A 27,999-nucleotide genomic window follows, 5' to 3' on the forward strand; every position below is an offset into this window, starting at 1 on the left:
CGGCTAATTAGGGCAATGCAAACATTCCGTATCGTTCCGTTGGCTTAAAAACTCAACAATAAGCCCCACGGCTCAAGCATACTCACACGCTTCTTGCGCCACAAAAAAGCCCTCTAATTATGGCTGCACGGCCAATTAATTGACATGAAATACGCAACAAAACGTTAAGGAACAAACGGCTTTCCCAAGTTTTGTTTTGTCAACCCTAACGTCTACCCTTCGTTTGATGTGTAACGATTGCATAAAGTACGTTGATTTAATCCCCCCTTTAAAAAAAACGCTCCATAAAGTCAAAAGCCGACCCAACTCTCGTCAGCATTAAACCGTTTCGTCCTTCGGATTGCACCAAAATCGACAATCTGCAAAGCCCGAACCCCGGTCAACCCCAAAGAGGCGCGTGTGTTGCGCTTCATCTGCAGAAGTCGATTTTGCCATGAAATATTATCTGCATCACCTTCGCACCTGCTCACTCGAGCACACATCGGTGCCAGTTTGCAGGGCACTTGTAGGCTGTGTACTTCATTCCTGATCAGTCAAACACACTCCAGTCTTGAATGGGGCATTTTATTACTAAGCCTAACCATTTTTCTTTCCCTCCATTGAATAGTTTAAATATTGTTCACAAAATACGCTCCCAATAAGGTGTACAAATCTGCCATAATCCAGCACAGATACATACTCTCACACACAGCGACACAACGTCATCTGCATTGCACTACGGATGCATTCAGAAGTGTGCTGCCCCGGGGAAGGCTCGAAAGCAAACCACAGATGCTGCAGACCAGATGCGACCACTGTGACGTCAGTAGAGGGCTCGCAAAATCCAACGCAACATCTCTACTCCTCCAACAAATCCCGTTTGCGTCTACGTTTGGCTTCATTCGTACGTGTCTCCGCGTGACATTCACAGCTTGGGAGCCACATGCAAGACAAAAACTCAAGCCCAAGCCTCGGCAGTAGTGCGACAGAAATTTCGAAACCTTTCAGTTGGCTTTCCACCCGAAAGCACTTGTGCTGGGAAGGGAAATTAGAAAATAGGGGACAGTTTTATACAATGCAAAACCCCCCATCTAATCGTAATCCCGTCCCTCCGGCAGGCTGTGCTAATGACGTGAAGATTGGATATTGGATCGTAAGGGCAATTAGGTTTGCTTTTTCTTCTTGCTTTTGTTTCGGTGTTCAATTTCAGCACATCAATTAATTATTTACCAGTAGGTCAGCTGTTTTTTAGTTAATTTAAGCACCCCCCCCCCCCCCACCACGTTCCTTTGGGACTAGTTTCAGCACTCTACAATTAGGTTGCAAATAAATTGAATTTAAATTGTACGTTTGAGCATTGCTGTAACAAAACACACATCAACACTCAGTTGCATACCTTTAGGCGCTTAGTAGAAGCACTGCTCGACTACTGCTCGAACGCATCTTGCTTTTGGGGCGTTTTATTAAACTATCAGCCGAAGCTCTCTAACTTTCTACACACTTTCTAACAAAACAACAATCCGAATCGCTCGCAAAACAACTTTCTGCGCTTTACAATACCAAAACATCAGTGAAGGCACAAAAAAACTCATTAATACAATTAACGGCGCAATTTGTGCTCCGCAACCAACAGGAGACGGGAACATAAAACGGAAAAATCTAATTAAAGCTTTACAACTTGTGCCGAAGTGAGTCGTTACGCTGTTCTGCATGCTGACGGCCGAAAGATATGCCTTGCTGTCCTCGGGTCCCTCGGAGGCTTTTGGGGATCGACGCTACGGCGAGTGAGCCTAATCAAATTATTTCAATTAAAGTACTCGAAAGTTTTGTCCCCTGCTCCACCTTCTCGTACATGAAGAACGATTGTGGAGCAAGTTTTTTTCTGGTGGAAAACAGCAGCTCAACACAAAGTCTACGAGACTGCAAAGCCCTGGTGATATCCGATGTAACATGCCAATGCCAAATGAAATGTCCGCATTATCATCCGCAGCTTAACGCGTGCCGCCATGTAAAGCTCATCACTCACACGCACAGGTATGGGAAAAGGGCAGCAGGTAGGAAAACACACGGCTGCCAACAATTTCCCCGCAGCATCCCAGGCAGGTGAACAGAGCGTGGGAAAAATCGAGCAGTAAAGCCCTTGCTCCCTTCATCGATTTTCATCCCGCCCGGTGCAACCGGTGTTGCCGGTGTAGACGTTTTTCTCGCCCGACCAAAACCACATGCCACACCACGCAACGATGCTGCGAAAGGGAGAGAGACAAAAGCTTTCCCCACACACAGCTTCCGTTCTGATATGTACATGTGTGTGTGTGTGTCTGTATGGGTTATTACGCATCTCTCTTTGTATTGTTTTGAGTGCGGTTCTGGGATAGGGTATTCCTGAACCTTCCATCTCATTCTATCCAATCGTTCGAAAGCGTCAACGCAGGATCCTGCTGTACAACGGCAAGCCTCCTTTTTCTCAGCAGATGTGAACCCCCCCCCCGCAATGTCACCAATACAACCGTAAGATAAAAGGACAATTTCGACACGCAGACACGCAGCCTGGTAAACGTGCTAGCGGCTAACATAAACGCTGTGACGTCATTCGACGAAAACCTGTCCGCATCATTCCGGGCTGAGGCTGAGTGTGGTTGGTGCGTATGAACGCCACAAACGCGTCAAACCAGAGAAGCGAATGATTAGGGCAAAACAAAACAAAAACGCCTTCATCAAACCTTTTCGGTTTGGTTTCGATTTTAGCATGCAAAAATACCTGAGCTTTTGCCATAAAATGAAACCCTCGTGGTGCACACGTTTTCTCGCAACCGTTTCCCCTTTCAGATAACAGTGGCGCAGTGTGTCCACATTTCATCCTTTCCACGTACGAGAAAGCCACAAAATCAAGCACAAGCATCAGCAGCGGAGGGGTGAATAATGCAAGCAATTGTTAATTCAATTACTGACCCTGGCGGCGCGGTACAAAAACGTGCTTAGCATAAAATGGAGAAGGGCGAGAACAACAGTAAACGTACCCTGCCCCGTGTTTGGTTCCTGAAAATGCGTCAAACGTTTCTGGTTTGCGTGGAAGCGGATCAAACAACCGAAATTAAAATTGAATAACATCATTCACGAAATTCATCGAACAATCATGACCAGAGTTTGTCTGGAATGGTTTAACGACGCTTTTAAAAAGTGCCATTATAATGAGAAGCCGCATTAACCACGATAAGGCCTTAACCTCGTATCGTATTATTTATCTCTACGTGTTCGGATTTATTCTACGCACTTTTCTCATTGGTCGCGATAGTACACCTTATATTCGCGTTTATTAAATAGTATACTTATATATTTTTCCTTCTGTTCACTTTTTTTGTCTTTTTTTTCTCTACATCCACACGGTTTTATATAAATTTCCTCTAGGGATCAGCACGAATTTTATTCCACGCTTAATCCCCCCCCCCCCTCCCTTCCCTCTATCCAGTAGCGCTCCTTGATCGAATCTTACATTTGCTTGCTTGCTGCGAACCTCGGCAATGTTACACTGTTGTATACAGCACATATACACGCACACTTTGCCCACTTGTCTGGTAGTTTAGTTCCCTATTTTTTTGCTATTTATTACCATGCCCCCTCCCCTGTACTATTTGCCATTAATCACGAAACACTGCCATCCATAATAATATCTACGTCTATCCCATTCCGGTCCTCCTACGCTGGAAACGAAAGCACGGTCAAACAAAACGACAACTGAAGCCTGTTACAGTTTCATTAAAATTTGGTTTATCACTACAAAACATTGTTTTTTTCTCTCTTCTTTTTTCTCCTTTAACCAGCATCACTATACCTTCCCGGCCTTATTTTGCTTGTATATCCTCTCTGTCCGCTCCGTCTGTTGTGTGAACAACGGTAACTGCTTCCTATTTGTGCCTTTGCAACAGACAGAGCGGACAGCGATTGACTGATTGAGCTGGTTTCAAGGACGATTTTCTTCTGATTTTGATTAAATTTTCCATTTGCTATTGATTTGCATGTGGTTTTAAAAAACACAGCGCTGCTTTACCTCAAATAACTTCCCTCTTAAACACTATTATTGAAGCATGTTGCCTTCGGTTGCGCTCTCCTTGAGAGCATCACAAAACTTAACAGAACAAAAAAACCACCGACACTAAACAAACTGGAGGCTACGCTTTCCGCACCATCTAGAGCGCCATTTTCCCTCTGGCCAACACTACGAATATCCCTCGCTTTTCCCAAACAGTGAACACGCAACGGTGTGAAACACAAACCTTTGTTAAAAAAAAAGAAAAAAATCTAATCAATTCTGCAGACAAGCCAACATTTACACATGTAGACACACCTTACAACAACATTACGGCGCTGTCTATTGCGAAAGATCCAATCTCCTTCACTAAAACCACAAGCACACACACACACATCCTTGTTATGTCATTGCATACTCACTAACATACAGCTTCGAAGTCCTCAAAGCTGTCCACACGAAAAATCAACATAAAAGCAAACAATAGTCGACCCCTACTACAACACGCACTTCTACATCACTGCATGAGATCTGCGATGACGTTCCTGTTTCCTTGCTACCTGCCCTCCTTAATACATGAAGGAGCTACAAACACACACACACATACCTGGCTGCCTGGTTCGCTACTTTCGATTGCTTATTATGTTCGGATCACTTTGTACGCCTTTCTTCATTCCGTCCGACAAATTGGTTTGTCGCAGAGTACGGAGTTGTCTCCCCCTAAACAGCTGCGCTTTTGTTCGCCCGCTGCTTTAGTCCGTTTCCACGGACAATGCTTTAGTTCTCGAGGTTCTCGATACCGCGCACGATGTCGTCGATGGCGCTGTCTTCCGTGCCGGAACCGGTCAGGTCGGACAGCTCGTCCAGACACTTCTGCCGCTTGCGCACGTTCCAGTGCAGACATTCGGCGAGCGAGTCGAACCAATCGGCAATCTGATCCTGAGCGCATATGCTTGGCACCGGGTAGATCGAGGTGGTGACGTGAAGGCTACAATGGAAAATAGAAAAATAAAGGAATTAATGAACCGGGGCGCAACTTGGAGACAGTTTCGTTCAGCGCGCGCTTACCTATCGCCGTGCAGCAGCTCCTGGCGATTTCGACCATCAAACGACACCCAAGAGCTGTTTCTGCTGTCCGGTGAGATTGCAATCTACGAGAGAAAGAGAGAATAAATCAATTAAATAGGGGAAAATGGCCCCTAAAGACATTGGTGCACTCAACACACCTTTAGCTCCACACCCGCTGGCAGTACGATGGGCCGGAAGCTGAGCGAATGCGGACAGATCGGCGTCACCAGTATGGCGGGCACTGACGGATGTATCATCGAGGCACCGGCGGCAGCGGAATAGGCCGTACTGCCGGTCGGCGTCGACACGATCAGCCCGTCGCCCTGCACCGAGGTGATGTGCTTGCCGTCCAGAAACAGGTCGATGTTGCTCAAATAAGACGACAGGCCCCGATCTATGACTACTTCATTTAGCACCTGAAACAACATCGGAAGAAGAAAAAAAAGAACAAAAGAATCTAATTATTTCTTTTTCTTTTACGAAAGAATCAAAACGCTATTCACACCTACCAGTATGTTCGTCGACGGATCCTGAGACGATTTAAAGGTGGAGATTTCCTGCTCCGTCTTGTCCTTGCGCACGATGATACACCGCAGCCGGCTGCGCAGCGTGAGGGCCGCGTGCCCCTCCAGCACGTTCGTCACCTGCTCCTGGAAGTTGTCGAACTGGAACGGGGTGAGGAAGCCGAGCGACCCGAGATGGAATGCCATGACCGGCGGGACGGACTTCTGGAACAGCAGCGACGCGTACAGCAGCGTCCCGTCGCCGCCGAGACAGATGATGAAATCGATCTTGTCGGTCAGATCGTCCCGCCCGTCCTTGAACGTGATCAGCTTGTCCTGCAGCTTCGTGAAGCGCTTGTCGCCCGTCAGCAGCGCATCGTCGAGGATGGCCGCCTCCACCCACACGACCATGTGCTTCTCGTGAATCAGCCACTCGACCAGCTGCACGAACGGCTGCAGCACCTTCGAGTCGCGCACCTTCTTAATCACCAGCACGGCGAGCGGCGGCTTGTACCACGTTAACCGCTGGCTCGCTGGGTCCTGTATTTGCCTGCAATTTAGGGAGGGGGCGAAAGAAACATGTCAGTAAGCAGATAACCTTTGAACAAGGAGGGATTGATTACTCACATCACCATCGCCGAGTTTTTCATGATCCGACCGCATGGTCCAAATTGTTGAAACGGGGACGGTGCATTCAAACTTCGCGTGCGCCTGAAAAGACAGAATTTGTGAGATGTAAGACGATTGCATACTTTCAGGCGGGGGTTTTGTTTTGGTGATGTGCTTATGTATAAAACAATTTAAGAGAACAAAGAATAAAATGTTTAAATTTTAAAACGTCCGTTGCGCTTTGTTGCAAATGAAATCAACGACCAGAAAATGATGCACAATCAGATGCTCAGACAGACAAAGAGTTATAGGAAACTTAATCTACGTTCCACCCATGCGATGTCTTATCGATCGGTTCGCCAAAGCAACACCAACATACATCAGCCTTGCTCATTTCCTCCTGCTTAACTCGTTACTGTTTACTTCCTTAGTTACTTTGTTACAGACCACACACCTAAACGCCGTTCAAGAACACACGAACACGGGCCAGGCGATTGCAGTGTTGATGCATTCACTGAGAACTGTTGGCGCACATAACGAGTTGATATACAAAACATGTCAATAATAAACCTCAACAAATCAACGGCAACAACAGAGTAAAAAAGACATAATTATTATAAATATGTCTCTTAAACATCATAATCATGCACTGTTGTAATTAATTAATGGACAAAAATTCAATTTATTCGCCAGCAATTGAGTAACGCAAAGTGGAGCGAGAAATTAAATCAGCGAAACATTAATTGAACTTAATTGTTATTGTTTGTTACGCTTATCGTTTTAAATATAAAAAAAGCAACCCTGACCAGCGACAATCTCCCCGCAGGCGCACAGCTCAACATCCCCCTCGCGGTTTCCTTTCCACTGCCAGCAACCTTACGGCTTCCCCCACCGAGCCACAAGAGAGTGCACCCACATGGGCAAACAGCCACAGCCGAGTCGAGGAGACTGTGCCACCTTCGGAGAGCCGGTGGGGTCATTATTTTACCCCCAATCGAAACGATTAGTGAAATTGTCAGGGCGGACAAGTTTTGCGCCCTCCCTCCGTCTTCCAGTCTCACCCTTTGCTTCAAGTGCGTTTTTTTCTCTTTCGCCGTCTCTTTTCTCGCAATCTTCTCAGCCGTGCGCGATGATCTCGCGAACGTCTCATCATCAAGCGGGGCTTCTTTTCCAGTTCGATCGTTCCGCTCACAGAAAAAAAAACAAAAAGGAAACAGAACCCATGAGAGACCATCTGGCCACACGTTTGTCCTGCCCTGTCCCAAACGCGCGCCCCTCTGCTCCAGCATTTCTGCGACAGCTCAGACACGTCGTTGAAAGACGGAGCGAAATCATTGGAGAAAAAACACAACCTCTCAATCCGTTTCAGCGCCCTTCCAGCGAGCCCCCGCTTAACGACTTAACGTCAACGAACGGCGACGTTTGGCGTGTTTTTTTGCTCCCTTTCCCCTTTCGGGCGCTTAGGACACGGTTCTCCAGTGTGCGCACACTTTTGCGTCATAGCCTTGTAACACCCAGCTTTCAGAAGGCAAATTCCACCACGCTCAGAACGCTTGACGTAATAGCTACAGAGCGACAATCCACTTGCCACCTTGCCTGATGCCTTCGATCGCAGAAAAATGTCCAAAAAAGGCATCTTCTCACAGCACACGGAGAGGAGCTCGGGGAAGGCAGCGTGAAGCATCCTTGAACGCTCCTCCATCTCTGTACCGCGTACGGTGGTTCCTGTTCACGGAACCAAACTGACCTCTTTGGGCGCCACAGGAGCAGCTGATCTTCATCCGCTGGAATATCGTCCTCGGCCGACGGGGAGTAGCCACCGCCCGCACCATTACTCTGGTGGTGGCGATGGTTGTTTTGCTGCTGCTGCTGATGACCGCTACTACCAAACATATGGTGAAGGTGATTGTGGTGATTCTGGTGATGGTGATGATGCGCCGACGGGTGATGATTGAACCGCACCAGATCGGCCATAAAATCATCGTTTTCGTGCATTTCGGCCATCGTTTATTCTGGGTTAGCAAAAGGGCCTTCTTTTTGCTATTGCACTGCAGCAGCACTACCGCACGCCGTGAATAGATGATCAACTATAACTTGTATTTCACAATTCTTGTTGCGTTTGTGAGATACACCTCGAATCGCCACTGTAATGGACCGTAAAACGTAACAAACACCTTAAAAGAGCAGACACCCCAAAAATCCTATCGCACCGAATCGAAACTCTAAGCGAAACACACACACACACTAACACACCCTCCCTGCCTGCCTGCCTGCTATGCACTAAGAAGCGAACGCCACATGCACACACACGGCCTCTGCTGGACACACCACAACTCGCGTGTCTCCTCGCGCGACTACTGACGCACGATCGCACATGCGCACGGTCGGATACCGAGCGATCGCGCGCGGATCGAAGGATCAAACCCAGCCCGAGACCGAGACCGAAGTAATCAGTACACACGGTCACACCAACACACACAGAGATATGGGCTGCACGATCGCGTGCACACACAAACGGACAGACACAGTGTGATCGTGTGGCCCTGCGATGATGCTGCGACTGCCTTTCCAGGTGTCAGGTGTGCGATACTAAGTTGTTTGTTAGATTTTTGCCATCTCATCCGATCCGATGTGTCATATGTCACAAATTGGTAAAAATAAAATATTACTTAAACACTCAAACGATTTATCACCAATACAAATGAAGGGCTCGTTATGTTCATATAGACTTTAAACCCCTAAATGTCCATAACCGTTCAAGTGACTTGTGTAAAATAATTCGTGGGTGTTTCTCTCTCTTCCAACACACAGTGCCAGACAGTGCGTCGAGCCGTCTGGGAAGCACTGGGCCCCGAACGGAGGGCAGGCGCAGAAGAAGCAGGTTAAATTGACGGTAAACGTGTATCTGTGTGTCTGCGCGTGTTCGGCGTCCGCCCGACCGGATCGATCGGACATAATTTAATCGTCCCCACTCCCATCTCAGCCTGGGGACACACTTCACAAGATCGCACTGTCAGGGACGACCGGACACCGAAAAGATGCTGTAGTGCCCCTCAAACCGGCGCCGACTACAGGGTGGTTCTATCAAAGCGTGTAAGTGTAAAACTAATAAAATAATGGCAGACAAATATATGATCATCAATTTAAGCTAAAAACAGTAAAAAGGGAAATTAAAATACATTGTAACAATAATGTAATAATATAAAAATAGTGTTTCATATTACTCTCCCTGTACTTTGTGTACACATTGAAAAGGCAACCGAAACATTAAACTTGTCGTAGTGGCGCGTCCAACCGAACGGATTGAGGCCGAACCTCTGCGCACACACACACGAACCACTGGGAGGGACAGACTTTCCCTTTTTTTTGCTTGCTTTTCATTGCGCACCTTTTTGCGCACAAGAAGTTCACGCTGGTTGGGCAGCCACCTTGAAATACAGGCTGCCAAGAACGAGCGAGGCTTCTCGTCGATAAACACAATTCCCTTTCCCCTTATTTTAACATGCAATGATACTTCACACACACACAAACACCTGACACCAGAGTTTGGTGAGCCATGCACTTAATTAATAAATCCTCACGTTTCGTGCAGTGAGAAATTGTCGTGCAAATGCATATACAATTAGTACTTTTTCAACTAATAATTAACTAGCTGTGTCCATCACTCATTCCAGAGCGCGCAAACTACACAATCCATCACAGTTCGATTTAGAAACAATCCACTTTAGACGAAAAAAACGAATGCACACACACTGATGAATGTGTCAAGTCATGCCCGTCACTTGCAGCAACGATGACTTCAGAATTAGTAGACGTACAACGGCTACTGGCACTCTACCTCTCTACACGCTGACCAAACAGAACTATCGACAACGTACTGCTGGGCACAACTATTTGTACTTTTAAAACATTCAGCAATTCCCAAAGACAATACATAAGATAGAAGATAAGATTTCGCACTGATAACTTTATGCGAAAACTGTCTGTTCATTGTCTGGCTAGTAGATCACTTTTCAGAAACAGGTTTGCAAATAGGGAATCCCGGAAATTCCAACATCTTAGCGAGACCTTTTCTATCGCTGACTCATCGAACGATCAAAACTGATTCAAAATTCTGATTATTCCCAAAGTTATAGAATATCCACTTCACTTGCCTGATCCCAAAACATTCCCCCCAAAGCGAACGCACTCACCTCAATGGGGTAGTAAAAGGCACTTAAACAGAGTACAACATGCCAGTCACAACCTTATCGGTACGATAAACCGTTCGCAACTAACCCCCGCCGTTCGGTGCGGACGTCACAACGGGTGCACATTGGCGCCAACCCCAGAGTGTCCGTCCATGTCATTATCGTCGTTTCGCTTCTTTGTTTTAAGCTTCCAGAAGTTCCCGGTGACATCTAGTCCAAAGGAACCTTCCCACCACAACAGCTGCTGGGTAAAAAAGCAAACATACGCCCGACACGTCCGGGAAGCTTCCGAACCCTTTCGATACCGACCCTTGCCTGAACTGGAATTAATCTATTTGCAAGCGGGGGGGGGGGGGGGGGGGTTATTCGGGGCAAAAGTGTGATCCAATCGCATCAACAACGGTTCGATTGAAGTTGACTATTGGCGTTGATAAGGTTGACCCGGCATGACTTCCTGCAGAAGGTGCCCAAAACATCAAGATATCGCTATTGATCAGTTTCGTACAGTGATCTTCCTGATCCGGATCTAAATAAAGCTCCCACACCTCAACCTCAACAACAACGTTTTCAACGGGGCGTATAAGTAAGGGCTAAGCTGTGTGTTTACTGCGCAACTCCACTTACGGCCATGTGCCGGACCTTCTTCGGCGTGTGTCGGACGAGAAGTAACCGTCGTCATGCAGATGATCGTCATCGCTCCATTCCACGTGTTTGCCTCCTCCGCTACTGCTTGCGTGATGATGCGGCTGCTGGTGATGATGATGATGATAGTTGGATGCAGTCGAGCTGCTGCTGGACATGCTGTTACTACTTCTAATCCTAGGACGTATCACATGACCGCTAAAGTTGTATTGCTGCTGCAGCTGCTGCTGCTGATGGTACGGTCGTTCCATCGAAGCCTTGGGGACCGATCTGCCCAAGGTAGGTCCGATCGGTTCTAGTAGACACCGCTCCGCCACGTTATTGTTCACTATATCACTAGCACTCGGGTGCTTCGCACCGTTCACAGTGCCGTTGCTACTGCTGCTGCCTGTAGTGGTCGTGGTTGGGACCTTAACGGCCCTAAGCTTTGCCGCTTCACGATCACCAAACATTGCTAATGACGTGCTCGACGATGACGCGGATGACGACACTGCTGGTAACGATCGCTGATAATCCCGGCCCGATTCCGCTCCGTGCGTCCACAGCGCCGACAGCCGATACTGTACGCGCTCCTCGAGGCGTGACTGGTGTAGCGTTGCGAGATCTACATCGGAAAGGTAGGCCATACTGTGGGCCGTCGAAGCGTTACCGCAGATACGGAGCGCTTGTGGAACGCTTCACCAAGTTACCACCGAAAGCGCTATTCTTTTGCTTTGATACACAGTTGATGATTTCGCACCGCGTACACTCACTCACACTTCATATCGGCCATTAGAAAAAAAACGGGTGCCCATTCGCACGCACACACATATACACACTGTGGTCTTTGGTTTGGATCATAATAACGGAGCTCGGGGATCAACAACACGGCGGGGTAATCACCGGACTCTGAATGCCGATTGAAACACGCCGCACATTGGCCGCACGGTTTGCAAATAGAATTGCAAACAAAGAACCACTAACAAACACACACACACACTCGCACTGAAAACGGCCCCTTATGCCTTGCTGGGGGTTCTGTGCTTCGGCAGTCAAACAGTCTTATTAATTCGAGTCAAGCTCAGGGAGGAACACCGCACCGGGGTCGTAAGTACGCTCACTGAAACGGATAGAGCGAAGAGACGCTTGGGTTAGGAAAGCACACACACTAAAAAATCACAGCAAGAACGCACAACGGACGACTAATTCATTACGAGACGACGAACTGGCACGACCGAAGAAGCCACTACATCCTCTCCGCTCATGAGCTGATTTCGAACTGGCCAGACCACTCGCTAATCGAATCAATTGAAACCCGCGAACCAGATCAACGTTACGTCACTGTTCGGGATTTGTTATCACCTCATTTCCCTCCAGCCCAGCACACAAAAAGGCGCAATAAGTCCGCACAAAAAATAACCCAAGTCATCCACACGCACAACTGGCCACTGATAAGACCTTCTGTATGTACGATAAGAGTCAGGACTGCCCCCGCATAGTGTGACGGAGGCCGCATTCCCCCCGTTTGATTGATGACGGAACTGTCACCCACTTGTCAGTGGCACAACTTATGGTTGTCTGGAGTGCTCTAAGCTATAAAAAGAGCATCCTCACGATGACTTCAAAGAATACGAACTCCAAGCAAAGTAGAGCGTCGTCTATCGCTTAATCAAATTCCATGCACCTCTCGCACAGATTCTACGAAACCTCAAGAGTGCACACCCGCACAACCACCACCAGCAGCAGCAGGAGCAGGATCTTTCAACCGTTTCTGACCTTGCGTGACATTCCACCTCACACGGAGTGTGTGTGTGAGTGCGGTGCACGATCAAGCAGCATGCAAAGCGGACTGGAGCATCGTGTGGCCCTGGCATACACCTTGACGTGACTTCCAGGCCCGCTATCTGTGTCTGGTGTCGTGCACGAAAAAAACGACACATTGTTACATCAGCAGCAATCAGCAGCAACGATCAAGTGTTATTGGAGGTTTGCCTACGAAAGAGAGATTACAAATCGGCGTCGATCGTGATCGTGTGATTGCCCCGATGCTGTGTGTGAAAGATGTCGATCAGTATTTTGATCGAACGACACATGTAACTGCGCCACAACGAACCCCACCACCATGCTGACATTGAACCAAATGATTTGGGCATCACATCTTGGGGAATTGATTCAATTTGCAAACAAATTTTTACCCAACAGGTCAGCGCAAAGCGAAACACTCACACCTTGTGACCATCCTTAACCCTACCTACGAAGTTACGGCAAAAGACACCAGCAGTTCGCTACCGGTTTGGTGCGGCTCAGCGCCCACACAACAAATCCACACGCAGAGCAGGAAGGTCAGCCGAATTCGGTATCGCATTAGCACCACACAAGGGGCACAATGACCTCCTATGCGCGGTCTACCTTTGTGGTGGTGTTAACCACCCAATCGAAGCGGTTGAAGGTTTCGTTGGGTTTGGTCAACCATTAGAATTGCTTTATGGTACATTTCGGAGCTTTTGAAATTGTTTGCTAACTCCCAGCTCCTCTACAAGAACAAAGAACGATTTTCTGCTTAATGCAACCAAGATGTGTGGGCAGAACCCATTCCAATTTCCTGAAGTAGAATGGCATTAGAAAGGCTGAATTCTTCCTCTCTATCTCTCGTTAGTGCCATTAATCAACAAAACCATCCGTTTTGAAAGGCTCGAATCGAGCAGATGTCTTTTCCAACGAGTGATGGTGCAAAAATTTGCCTAGAAGGAACGTCTGATCTTGATCTGAGGTTCAATCCTCTGGTAATATGCAAAGCAAACAACGTATTTTGGTGTTTATTTTTTAAATCAAACAAATTTTGAGACCTCATAATCAGTTGTTGACACATGATCAGTTGTTAGCTGAGCATTTACCGGTTCTACGCCTTGCTCAAATACTGTAAAATTAAACAATTACTTTGACAAACCCTTAAGCACCATTGGCGTTGACTATGGCGTAAAGCAGCATAAACAAATCTCCAAGAAATCATTATACAAACTTGTCACAAACATTTCTAGCAAACTATAAACAACAAACCAAGAGCTGCCAGCGAAAGGGAGCGTGTTTACTAAGGCAACTCCAACCAATTCCAGTTCAATCCACATTGCCAAGGTGCCCTGCCCGGTGCCTGGTGGCGGGAGCAAACAACAATCGTCTCGCGATCGCGCGCGCTCGCTCGATCAAAGGTCGCAGGCAACGCGCGAGGCTTTGAAAGTAACTTTCTACCAAAGCCGGCAAAGATGTTCGGGAGGGTCTGGTAATGTTTGAGCCTCTTCAAGCGAACCCCTGCGCTAAGCCAAGGGCAGACAAAAAGGCCTCGCACATTACGTAAAACTTCACCAAACCGAACCCTCCGTTCACTACCGTCGTCGCTCGTACGATCATCAAAAGCACTGGAAGGTGAACCGACAACAATCGACCACCATTTACAAACCGACACCTATTTTTCGTGTCTGTGTTTGTACCACCGTCAACCAGCACAAACCAATAGAAACTACTATCCACTTCCTCTCGTGCTCTCGCGCCTGCATTGTCACACCCTTTGCGCTGGCATCGCGATCCAATCGAACAGCGGAACCGCAAGATTCTATTAGCCACTCGAAAGCCACCACCTCAAGGCCCGTGGAGCTGACGGGTAAGAAGGCCATGATGCGCACCGTCGCCGTGATGACGATCGGATGATCGGTTGGACGAACGATCAATCACCACGTAAAGACACACACACACAAATGCAATCAACGCGCCCGCGTGGTGTGGCCTTGAACATCGCACCCAGCGCATGAGTCCGTGGCCCCACCGGCAGGCACTCGCTTAACCGTGACACTCGCGAACCGCATTGACATACTGCTGCCTGCCCGGAGGTCCGGAGATCCGGGCCCCAAAGAGCGGAAGAAGTGTTTGTTGGAGGTTGATTTTGCTCATTAATTTGTTTTGTTCTGTTTTTATCTCGCTTCGTGTGAGGGCTTCATCGCAAGAGGAAAATCTGAAGGTTGTACACATCATCATCGTGTGGCATTATTTCGCTATAGAATTCCAAACCGAAATGGAGTTCACCTAGTGCTTGTGAAGAACCTGCTTCAACAAACTCTAACTCCAATCGATCTCTGTTTTCAAAAGCATTCAAAGCAATTGTAAGCCACATTGCCTGCCATCTGACAGATAAAAGGAAGCCCACAATTTCTCACAGTCAGCTAATGACACACAGTGCTACGGTCGGTCCCCGTGACCATGCAATACGCGTTCCAAAACCCGGCGGGACTGTATTTAAAGTACAAATCCTGCTTCCTCCTATTACAACACACGCCGGCAGCACATTATGCGGTGGTGTAATTTGTGATAATATACACACATAGCACTTAAATTAGCTGTCGAACGGCAGTACCGAGCAGGAGAGGTAGTAGTGCTAGTTAGCAGACAGAGTTCGCTACAGGCGGTCTGTCGTCCAGAAAAACAATTCGACGCAATTAAAATTGTTCGACCATTATAATTTAGAAGAATCTGGACTGAATGCTGAATAGGCTGAAGTGTGCCAGTTAATTGCCTTTGTTGCATGATGTAACAATGACGGGCTTTAAGCACACACCAACGATCAACGACTAACAGGAAAAACGGTCCATTTCATTCATGTAGAAAATATTGTGTTATTTTATGGAAAACTTAATTCTTATGAAGTTTCAGTGTTGTTTAGTCGCTGGACGATTACTCAATGAAATAAATCTTTATATCATACATCCAGCTCCCTTTGTTGGTTGTTTGATGATGATCTGTTGCCTTAAGTTGTGTATCCAATAGCAAAGGCAACGGTAATCCCCACAACAGAAAACATCTCTTGGCCAAGGATGAATGAACCAAGAGAGATGAATGTTCTCTTTTTTGTCCTACCTACAGGTCCCATAAATCAGAAAAACGCTTAATTCCTCAACGTTTCACCGTGTACCCCCTATCAACATTCCTTTGCACCACAGAAAATGCCATAAATAAGGCCATCTAATTGCATTTTCGTACTACGCGGCATTCTGTATACAATTAGTGTCTATCATACACAATAAAACAAAGCAAAAACAACAGCAATTAAATGTGGAAATAAAAGATGCCTTTAACAGTCTAGAGCTACAAATTGCTAACCAATTGTAACAAAAAAGAAATATTTTTGCTCTTCAACTCAATGTAAGTTTGGCTTGTAAAAAAAAAAACACTTCAGAGCTCAGCTTGTTTTGTAAATACGGACGGCTTTCTCTGCTCACTCTCATACGCAAACCGCCCCCTCCAAAAGTTCAATTGCAGCAAGAACTGTAACCGAGCGCGATGCGATATAGTTTCATCCACGCCAAAACAAGATACAAATGGCGCCACACATGCACAACAACCAAAAGAAACCAAAACAGAAACAACAACCCCACCAAAATGGGGCCAAAGCCGCCGCTCTCACTCTCGACCGACGGCTGTGTGTTTTTTGCGTAACCCCTTGCAATAAAGCCCTCACACCAAACCAAATACCACCGCCGGCTGGCCACCACGCCACCGAATCCTTTTGGCCCCGCACTGGTTTGGCCTTTTCTATTGAAAGAAAAAGTCCAACCGACCATCCATCCAGAGCGACCCCGTTAAAAACCATCACTTCAAGATCTGCCCGACCACGTCCAATGAAGAACCCACCAAACGCAGCCTGCTCGCCCGCCCGGAGGGTAAACTCTGACGACTCCGGTCGTTCGGTCCGGTTTCGACGTCATCATCATCATCGTCGTCGTCGTCGTCTGGGAAAGCGTGCAGGAATGTGCGGTATGTACGTTCGGTGTCGCCTCCGTTACACATTCCACGTGGGACCCGTGAGTTGGCAGGTAGCGGCGAGTGAGCTCAGGAATTTCACCGTGACGTCATACTTCGTCGTCTCCCAAAAAACGCGGAACTCCATTAAACCCAACCGGAATTCAAACTCATCCATTAGAATGCTATAAATAGTGCCAGTGGAAGGTGTCTAGCCGGGTAATAGTGTCGCACAAAACACAAAACAAACTGATAACCCACATTTCTATTGATCCAGGTTTTGAAAGGTTCTGCATGTCGTCATGCAACCCCAGCACCTTGCCCAGCACTCCAGAGCAAAACATGGTCGTCTGGGAACATGGTTTTCGTAGGGAGAGAGAGAGAATGCGGTAATTTCAAAACACTCACAACTGACGTCCCCATTTAACGTGTGTCAACGAACTCGACTGGGCGAATGGAAAAATTCGCGTAAGACCTTACCACCTAAATCGTCCCTGCTCTAACCCTCCAACTCCTAGACCCAACGTCCCGGGACGCGTTGTTGGAGTTGGAATTTTTCGGATCTAGGCCACCACGGTGTATAACAAGCCGCGCCATGCTACACTCCTCTGTCGGCTTACATAAACGGGTGCCGAAGTTGTTTTGGTATTGGGCCGTCGACTCGGAGGTCAGGTTTTTGGCGAACGCGCACACATTTCGTTGCTCAAAGCTTATCAGCTTATCAACCAGCAACCTAGTTGGGGGCTAGATGACTTAACAACAGAGGAGTCCCACAGCAGCTTCAGTTGGGTTGCGCCACAACTGTCATGTTCAAAATGCGCCACAAATGTCATGAGTCTATGAGATTGATTGAGAACATCCCACGAGCTGTCATCTTCTTCATTGGAACTTCTCCAGTAAATTCATCAACTTCCTAGTGTCTCATCACATTTGATAGCCTAACTCAATTACACATCGCAGTCACTCTAACGCAGTCACACACAATCACTTTCAGAAACTAGTCACGCTTGCTGTCACCAAAACTTCCTCCTCATACATACTTCCATCGGATCACTCATAAATCCCAAACCCCGAGACACAGTATTTCGCACTTCACTCGCGATATCACCCATGCCAAACACAGCATGGCACACAGCACAGCAACCACCAACAACACCAGGCAGCGGCTTTTCTCTCTCCGCGAGCGTAGTACGGCGCGAGCACCCTTTCCGTGGAACGATCTCGCGATGACTGCGATGATCGGCTGGCTGCGTTCGCCTGATGTCGGCAATGTCGTTACGGCGGGCTGCACGGCAACGGCGGCGGCGGCAGCTGGCGGCGACTACGGCCAGAAAATGAAAGAAAAACAAGCGCGCAAAAACACTGCCACTCACACACCCCGTACAAACCGGGCCGCATAATGTACCCAGGCGCGCCCCGGTCTCGTGGTCGTGGCGGCGCTCAGCACACACAGACACACTAACACGAAAGCCCCCGAAACCCGTGCGCTAGAGTGAGTGCGTGACGCCAGCCAAAAGGTACAACCCGTTTGCTCCGGTGGCTCCACAGCAACCGCCCTGACGGACCCCCTGGCCCCACCCCACACGCTCCTTTCCCGAACTAGCTTCGTACACAATTAATGGTATCAATCACGCAGTCGCACTACAACCCCTTCTCCAAAAGCATCGCCGCTTGTTGTTTTGTCCATCATCCGAGTACATTACACTATTGTTGAGCCACGGCGACATCACACTAAGCACCATGCAGCAATAGGTGGTCCAAAATTCGAAACAGTATTTCAAACATTTTAAGCGCTGTTAGTGATTTCTTGCAGATATATTAAAGATTTGGAAAATGTGTCTAAAAAATACTCCACACCACATCATTCCGCCATAGTGCGCTACACTAACAGCGCAACACGATGCACGTGTGGATTAGTGCAAAAACGCACCGCCTCTTGTGGCGGTAGTGGTTATGGCGTCCCATTGCCCTGCGGTTTGGTTCAAGCATGGAGCTGTTGAATCACCGTCGCCACACACATCTGACTTCATTTGCATCAGCAGTACTTTGCGAAACCACGCATCATGCCACCCGACAGGCGACAGCGTTCGGACGGCACGGAGGACAGCATGACCAAACGATAACTGCATCCCTGATGATGTGTGTATTGTTTACATTGCCGATCGTAGTAATATACCGCATTGCCAGTGCGGTATTTAATCAATCTGCGCAGCAAATGAGATGAGAACACAGAAGCGTTGGATTGTGTTGTGTGACAACAAAGCGAACGCCGAAACGCCGGTGGAAACATAAGCAAAGCGGTACTATTATTAATCGTTCGTTGTAATAAGGGCACCTGTAGTTTGTTCGGGGAACTGTTTCTTTAATTAACTGATCGATCCGGTCAGTTAACGCGACACAGTTCCCAAGCGCGGTGCAAAATAAACAGTTACTGCGAATTATCGAACGGTAGCGAGCTTTATCGACCGTAAAATTATCGTCTGCCTCATTTGAATGCAAATGCAAACTGGCGCAGCGCACGCTTAGGGATAAATCGAAGCCAGAGATGGTGATATATATTACTGTTTTACCGGCGCTTCGTTACGGGTAGCTCATAGTGTGGTGCAAAGAGCGTCATCTCGCCGCATCAGAGGTCATCGGTTCAAATCATGTCTCAAGCAAACACTTCTTATGGAAATGCTTTATAGAAGAATAATTTACGTACAATCATTATAAAAATTGTGATCTATAAGCAAATTCTTTTACAAGAAGTAGTACTTCGTTTAACGACATCGTTACTGTATCGGTTGCTGCTTAAACGCTATAGGGTTACGATTAGTTCCATGATTGAGATAGATTCAGGTACAGTTTTCAAACTGCAATATAAAAGGATTTAATTTCAGGAACAACATGGGTTCAGAATCAAAACTAGGACTTTGACTTGACTGACTAGGACTTCAGGATCAGTTTCAGGGCCGACATACGTTCTAGGTAAATTCCAGAAACGGCATGCATTCAGGAACACAGAGAGGACCGCCGTAGATCCAGTATCAGTTCCAGGTCCAGGTATGGATCCAATTTGTCAGTTACAGAATCGATTTTGGTTCAGTATCAGCTTCAGAAACTGTTTGGGTTCCGGAACAATTCCAGGACCGATATTGGTTGGAGATATTTCCAGGACCGAATGGGATTTAGTGTCAGTTCCAGAACAATTCCATTAACGGTACAGGTTCATGATCAATTCCACATTATGAATTCCGGACCAGTTTCAAGGCTGGTACTGGTAAAGAAACAGATTCCTTTGATGTGTACCTTACATAATAGGCACCAAGGAACTCTGTAACTGGCTAAAATAAACTAATAGTATAAAATAATAAATAACAATTATTAATTAATAATTATATTTTAAACGTTGATGCCGTCCTCCATTTCAAGGCGAAACATTTTTCTACCTATCGCTACATAGATACATTTTACCATTTTGGACATTTGTCTACTAAATCATACCATAGTTACACCTCTATGAACGGCATAAAGAATGCATCTCACTAGGGCAAAGTTATCCATTGTCGTGTGACCGGGTAATAGAGTCCATTTCCCTCCAAATCATTATTTGTGGCCGTAAAAATCAACGCATGCTAGAAACTGCTTGGAAGAGGAAATAGTGGCACCGATACGAGAATGCCTCACACTGTCTGTGTATCGATTGACCTAATTATATTACAACAATTCCAATCGCTGGATGAGTTCGCATAATTTATTATTTATACACCAACCTCCCATATACGTGTCCCACGTACCGTGCGCCATCGACAAGAGTTCAACTTCCACGAAAGGGGGCAATTTGTGCAGCGTAATCGTGCATACACTAGAGATGCGCCCAAAGAAATACCACCAGCTCGAGAGGGACAATCCAGTGGCCAATGATGAAATGTGTTCAGAGCTCACCGGGTTTCACGGATGATGGAAATCGCTAATTTGTTTCAATCACAAGTACACCACACAAGATCGTTAAAGGATCGCCCCTCCCATCTCTCCCCCGCACAAGCACCCGCGCAAACAAGTGGCACAAAAATATGATTTATTTTTAACACCCAAAGACTACATAATACGCGCAAGTGTTACGTACCACCGGGCGCCAAACCATACCGCGCTCTCAGTGGCGCTCAGCAACGTTGGGCAATCGACGTACGGGTACTGCACACCCGTGCTGTTGCTGCTGCTGGGGAACAATTTATTTTGCAGTGGTTGAACGATTTTGGAACGAAAAAAAGCACAACAAACAACGAACCAGGCTAATGTGAAGCATCGGTCTGTAAATTTATTGTGATCACTTGTTATTTTACTCCCTCTCTTCTCTGTATCTGTAACCGATAACAACGATATACACACACACGCGCGCCCGGTTGCATCACGTTTACTACGCGCGGCTCGTGTTACATCTAATTCCCATTGCTAATGATACCGGCACGTCGGTGAACGGGGGGAAATTAGGCACGGGAAACGGGAGCATCATCCGCAGTTGCTGCACCACGCGCAAAGTGCAATGCGCCGGATGTGGATTGGGTTTGGGAGCGCACGAAACATGAATCAAAAGCCCCCGCCCCGTGGCAACAACGAATTCTATGCAGCTGAGCAAGCTACAAAGCCGGTTACCGAACGGAATCGGAGGAAGGGGAGCAAAAAAAGCCAAACGGCCGGAACCGAAATTAATTCGAACGCGGATATAAAATGCTGCATTTCGGAAGCCGGAAGCGTTTGCTCACTAAAAATAGTTTTTTAATCGATTGCTATTGTGAAGGGGCTAGAGGATGTATCTCACAAGCCGGACACGTATGAAATTAATTAAAGCAAAATTTTTAGAATTTCACTTCTGTATGAGAAGCGATAGGCTTACAAAAAGGCATCGCCAATGCATACTTTCATGAGCATGAACGCCTCTGGAATTTAGCTTCAAGTTGACAAATTTCGCTAATATTCTGTGTAAACCTATGTCGCAATCCTCTCGCGTTGTTTCTTCCCTCTTTTCATTGTCTTTTTGGCATTACAACCCATATGATCACGCTGACTTTATACAGACGTGCGTGTCGACGGTTTTGATAGAAAAATCTAATCACCTCCGGTGTTTATCGACACCCGCCATCTACGCCAAGTACCACGTGTTGTTTTTTCTTATAATATTTCCAATCCGTGTAAGATCATTGCGTCCACATTGTTAATAATTTAAAGCTAAAATAAAATAAAATAATAAAATAATAAATAAAACAAACTCTGAACCCCAAAAAAAATTGTTTTCTTCTCTTCACACTTTACCACCTTCCGAATTTAATCTACCTCCTACTCGTTATCTCCCTTATCTGTTATGTTACGGATTTAGAAGGAGAAGGGGTGGAGGAGGTTGCTCACCATTCATGCAGTGCTTCGCGCGTTTCCGCCGACTCCTCCGGCGTCGTGCACGATCCGTTACCGTTCATCTTTTGCGATTCCCGGACAGCAGCAGCAGTAGAAGAATCCCGGGATCAGGCACTGGCCAGGTTGATTCCTTCCCAAATCGGCAGCACACACACACACAGATAGTCGCAGACGAACAGCAACACACAATCACAGCCGCCGTTGTTGCATATTGTTTACTCGAAAGTGTGTCTTGCGGCGATGATGATTATGCTGATGACGACGACGATGATGATGTGTGATGAAGTAGCAGCAGCAGCAGCAGCAGAGTTTGTTTTTGTTTTGTTTTTGCTGCTTCCCTTCTACGTTTCTGTGGCGTTTCAGGTTGCCTTTCTGTCAGCTGTGCACCGTATGTTTGTGTGTGTGTGATGGGGAGGGGATGGGATCAACTTTCTCTCGCTGGGCGTATAGGGGTGTGCGTTTTAGGTGTAGAAAATGTTGAACCAAAGTTCCGAATCAGCTGCAGCACACATTCCACATAGTTTGGCGTGATTGGGCTGGTTTGAGCATGAAGCGTCAACACGTGGACCTTTTCCACAACCCATTCCCGGCTGGGAACTACACACACACACAGACACACGGAAAAAACCCTAGTATCGTCGTACTATCCTCATATTATCTAATGCTGGCTCTCACAAACACGGCATCCACACACTTGCAATTTGAACCGACCGACAATAATTGCATGCACTACACCTTAAGATGCAAATGATGCTTAACACACGCACAGGCAGCCCCAACACACAAGAAGCACAGATCATACGGCTCAAATGAACCAAACTCTTTCGGTCGCACCACGGCCACTCACACCGTCGTAAACCACCCCCACGGTAGAATGCGGATGCGGTGAAAGTTTTAGCACCGAATGCGTGCACTTAACACACAGAGAAACAGAGCACACACACTCACACACGCACACTAGATTGTAACCACAGTGATGATGATTACGATGGACGATTTGGATGTGGCTGCCGGGTCGGATGATGGCCACAGCTACAGCATTGCCTTTTGCTTTTGGATGAGTTTTTTGCGGGATCGCTTTTGAGAGGAAAACGTATTTTCATCTCCTTTTCCTTCCTTCCTTCCCAATCCTAATGCCGGCTGCTGTGGGGAGCACGCACTGTCCCACCCTCCTACCTCGGCAAATTCACGATGTGCAACTGCATGGCCACACACCAACACACAGAGCCACAGGAACCACCTTTCTTCGTCGTGGAAATGAAATACGGGGTTGAAACAGTTGGGCGAAGAAAGCTGGCTGCCAACAAAACACTACCACTACACACAGTTTCTACGCAATGTTTTGCCTTTCTGGTGCTGCGTTCTGCAAGACCCCTGCTTTTTGACAGCGGCCAAATTGGGCCGGCCAAGGTTACTGCAGCTGAGATGGCACAGTGAGGAGAGTTTCAAAACAAACTTGTTTCTGGTATTCTATTTTTGTTTAACGCAAACGGAATTGATCTCATTGTTTTGCATTATTCTGTTACGATGTTATTGATACGATTATCGCAGAGTAACGAATAATAAAAACTTAAAACAAGCAACATGGCTGCCGTGAACATGGATGGGCGTACCTCCTCTACACCTTTTGTTCGTGGAATGTCAAACGTCCTCGTGAGAAATTCAAACGTTGGTTTTGTTTCATTCGACCGTTAAATACGATTTTTGTTGATTTCGTAATTTATTCAATATTTCGGAGTGTTTTAAGAAAGAAAGGACTCTAGATGATATAAATTAACAGTATAACTTAACTCTACTCTATAATCAATTAGAATTGTGATATAAAAATGAGTTTATTCACATCGCTAGTTAATCGCAACTCATGACACGTGTTGAATCAAATGATAGTGATAAAGTTAGAACTGTTTTATTTAAAAATAACTAGAAAAGTCATTTGCGCAATGTTGTTTAAGAGTTGATGGTTCTTTAAAACTTATTAATAAAAAAGTTTTTCAATTCATTTCATTTCAACCCATACAAAAGAAGTATATCGATTCCATAAGAACATAATAAACCGAATAAGCTAAACGTCCGATAAACAGTACACACAGTCGTGAATGTAAATTAAGACATAATTCAACAAAAATGTCTCTCTTTTACAATTTCATTTTTCATTTTCAAACTGTCTTCAAAAAGAAAAAAGAAATAATTCAATCGATCATTTTGTTTCATTTTAAAATAACTCATCATAACCGAGACGACAGCTACAGTCCGCAAGCAGCGAGAGCCAATTAAAACTTAATAAATTTCCTCCTGATTGATGACTTATTATTAACTGAAATTACAGCCCTAGTTGGGCAACACAATTTCAACCAATGTAAAAGGAACCGAGCAATGAATGAAGGGTCCAACATCACCAACACAGTACACTCACCATTCGGACCTGCACGCTGCCACGACGAACCATATTTAGTGTTAAGGCTCATTTCGTACACAACATTAACCTTGTGCGGCCGCAGAAAGCATACACGTGATAGTAGCAAAAAAACGCGTTAAAAAACATGCGACAATCCTGTATCTCGCACGTCGCGAATATCTCGTCCGATTGCTGGAGTGCGTCAGGTTTTAAGCAAAAACTCGCCCGAACACACCTTCAACTCGACTCACTTCCAGAGAGGTTGTGTGAGTTTTTTGTATGTTGAAAGAGCTAGCAAAAAAACACATACGTTGACACACCAACCAGTGTAGGGTGCAAAAGAAACGGCAACGCACCACTTACACAAAAAACACTCCCCAAACCACATATTGAACAACATGCTGACTTCAACTTTTTCAAGGTAGTCCCAAGACCGAACCTCTCCCAGGTGTGCAAGATGGTGCGATCATGTGCTGGAGATCATGCTGGAGGGGGAGATGCTGTGGACGTGAGATAAATATAGCCACTCGAATCCCTCGAACCCAGCTTCCCCACCAGAAGTGCCTTTTAATCCACCCGGCCAGACGTCCAAAGGTCATACCGTATTTCACAAGTGTTCCAAAATAATTCTAACTCTACGAAGCAAAATTACCGATCGAGCAGAGGAGGAAACAATTGAGTAACCGTTTTTAAAAAAGCAATCTGCTCACTATAGACACCAAGACTGGGAGTCTAGAATAGACGAGAGACTTGGAATTCCCCATCCGGAACATGAGCTTTCTTGCTTTGAATAACAATGCGCGTAAAAATAGTCCCAAACACTCATCGAACCTAGCTCTACTTCAAGCTGGCATGTCAGAATGAATGGAGAAGAGGGTGACAAAAAAACGCCACCCCAACACCGCTGTCAACTACCCAGTACGAGAGGAGGTCAACTCTTTTTTTTTCTTCTTCACCCACCAGTATGAATGAATCTCCGGCAGTACTGTGTATTGAATGAACTTCCCAATGCCAATTATTGGCAGTAATAGATGTAAAAATGGCACACACTCAGCCACATTACCTCCCTCCCCATTGCTTTTCAACTCATAAATCATTGACCACTAAGTGGGGCCAAAACTCGGCATCTAATGAGCCGCGATCGCGATCGCCAAGTCTCATAAATTGCCTTTTCATATGATCGATTGACAGTTTGCAGTCGATATTTGCTGTCAATTATGCTTCATTGGCAAGGAAATCGACACGGGGATGAGATAAGTATTACACACACAAAAAAAAACAATTACCTAAGCAACTCTTGAAGTACAGACAAAGGTCAGCAGAGCTGGAGAGGAAGGCTTGGAACAAAGTAAGACTACTTAGGGGCATGATGGGCGAGATCGATGATAAAAACGTGATCGATAGTTAAAAGGCTTTTCAGAGGTTTCAGTTCAGAATGTGGTTAAATAAAAAGGAGAGGGATACATTCAGATACACTGAGTGAGAGCGAATTTATTTCCATATAATTATTCTAATGAGCCTAACAGCCTGAAACCTCACGATCATGGACGTTTTGGGATTAGACGGGACCTAGGACCTTAGGTGCACGTCTATAACTCGAAACATAAAAATAGTTAAAAACCCATGTTGACCGACAGACTCGATGTGCGATCACATCAGATCTTCCCTCCCAGAGCTTGAAGATAGTACACCCGGGGAAAAGAAGTGCATTTATTCTCACGATCACTGCCCGTCAAATCCTTGACATTCTAGAACGAGTACACGAGCGAAACCGCTCATTGCGGAGTGTGTTAGCTGAGGCACTTCAATTCCACTTGAGAGCTTGACACCAAAAATCCCAAACGACCGAATTGCTTACATTCCCCCCACCCAACCAACCGCTGAAGGTGAACACCGTGAACCGCGGATTAATTATGATGTACCGGATGTGGAGCAGCGCACCGGATCGGTGTTGTCGTAAAGAAATTTAGCTGGCAGTGATCGAAGCGAATCGTGTATAAACGCATCTTTACAACAACCATCCCACAACACAATGGCGAGTGGGAATGTCGAACAAAGGCGTCAGCAGTAAACTAATTCTTCCAACCAGCGATCATTAGGTCTGATGCCTGACGGATCACATGGATCTCGGAGCTCCGAGGGAAGCGCTTTAATTAACCTTTACCTATGCCCCCGTTTATGAGGGGTTGTTTGAATAATGGGAATATACGGCTTCTTGGAATGTGTTGCCTCAGCTTGTACGCTGCTGAACTGGTGTTACGTCTACAAGCACCAGATTTTGGAAGGGATCTTGATCGCCGACTCTAATCTGAATGCTTCCGCCGATCATCTCGGCTAATCGGAGAATGCCCTACTTACATTCCGACCGAGCAAATTAACACAGCAGTGCGAAACCATGCGATTCCGAGATTAAGATTTCCAAAACATCAACACTTTCACTTTCAGCGCACACAGCTAAAGCCTCAACCTAAATCTAAAATCCCATTTCAATATGCAAATGATGCTCCAAAACTTACCGAAACTGCTTCGTCTTGTCCTGCAGATTGGTCACCAGCGTACGGCGCAACGGAGCAGGCGATGCACCCGGCGACACATCCTGCTGCTGCTGCTGTTGCTGGGCAACGATCGCCCGGGCAAGAATGAGGTCTTCCTCACGCATTTTGGATTTACCGACTCTTTCACAGACACTTCACAAACACTTCACTTGATTTGGGGGTTTTGGGTAGCAGCGCGAATGGCTTCAATTCCGATCGACACCCTCGGCAAGACTGAGCGCCTCTGCCACACTGCCGCGGAAAATTACTCCTCCACAGGAAAACGACACGCGGAAGAACCCGCGACCCGGACACTGAGCACCTATTGCAATCTATAGCAGGCCACGCTACACTGCTCACACGCGGTCGGAGGAAGCCTGCCTGCTCTAATTCTGTTGTTTGGAGTTGTTTCTTCGTCACTTCGCCGCGACAATACGGAACAAACACCGGAAGCGGCACTGTATATGGTTTCCTTGTTAGAATTCGGCGTTGCTACTGCGTTTTACAACAAAGTCATAGCCAACTATAGAGTGTTTTGACTTGTGTAAATTCTGGAAACACTAGTCATTAAACCGCTCTTTACCAAAGCCCCAACGATACAACGGATGTAAGTGCTCAAACCCCGTGCACCAAAGAAGATCTTGCAAGAAAACGAGTTCTATGCCTACTTTTTGTTTCGATGATTTTTTATGCTCCTTTTTTTGGGGAGGGATGAGAAGAGAAGCAACAGAAAACACACGGAGATCACAAGATAACAACAACAACGGCACGCACGATACAACGGCGCTCTCACGGCGCACGCACACACAGACGCACTCACGACGTTCGCGCAATGGACTGGGAGAACAGGCACGAGCGCGCGCGTGTCCTACGGTCGAAGGTGGTGGAAGCCGACTGAAGT

The 27,999-nt window shown here is 46.5% G+C and overlaps 1 protein-coding gene across 12 annotated transcripts; it reads right to left on the reverse strand.

Annotated features, from left to right (window-relative positions):
- Positions 1-3,282: 3,282 nt before the first annotated feature.
- LOC1270803 (NAD kinase) lies at positions 3,283-27,989 on the reverse strand. Of its 12 annotated transcripts, none has more exons than XM_061660978.1 (7): positions 17,819-18,060; positions 10,998-12,114; positions 6,202-6,285; positions 5,581-6,124; positions 5,230-5,487; positions 5,072-5,154; positions 3,283-4,991 (listed from the first exon to the last, which is right to left on the reverse strand). In XM_061660978.1, exons 2-7 carry the CDS (start codon positions 11,639-11,641, stop codon positions 4,781-4,783), a joined length of 1,824 nt encoding a protein of 607 aa, XP_061516962.1. In that variant the 5' UTR covers positions 11,642-12,114; positions 17,819-18,060; the 3' UTR covers positions 3,283-4,780. The 12 variants fall into 12 exon arrangements, with proteins under 12 accessions (XP_061516962.1, XP_061516965.1, XP_061516964.1 ...); XM_061660981.1 differs by having other exon boundaries at positions 17,761-18,021; XM_061660980.1 differs by having other exon boundaries at positions 17,743-18,021.
- Between the last annotated feature and the right edge of the window lie 10 nt (positions 27,990-27,999).

The sequence above is a fragment of the Anopheles gambiae genome, chromosome 3 (assembly GCF_943734735.2).
Source record: "Anopheles gambiae chromosome 3, idAnoGambNW_F1_1, whole genome shotgun sequence".
Classification (NCBI taxonomy): domain Eukaryota; kingdom Metazoa; phylum Arthropoda; class Insecta; order Diptera; family Culicidae; genus Anopheles; species Anopheles gambiae.

Coding starts and splice junctions, on each gene's coding strand:
- LOC1270803 (XM_061660978.1), bottom strand. CDS start 11,641: ATGGCCTACCTTTCCGATGTAGATCTCGCAACGCTACACCAGTCACGC. Junction 6,286..10,997: donor AGAAGGTCCGGCACATGGCC/GTAAGTGGAGTT, acceptor CTGTCTTTTCAG/GCGCACGCGAAGTTTGAATG. Junction 5,488..5,580: donor ATCCGTCGACGAACATACTG/GTAGGTGTGAAT, acceptor ATGTTGTTTCAG/GTGCTAAATGAAGTAGTCAT.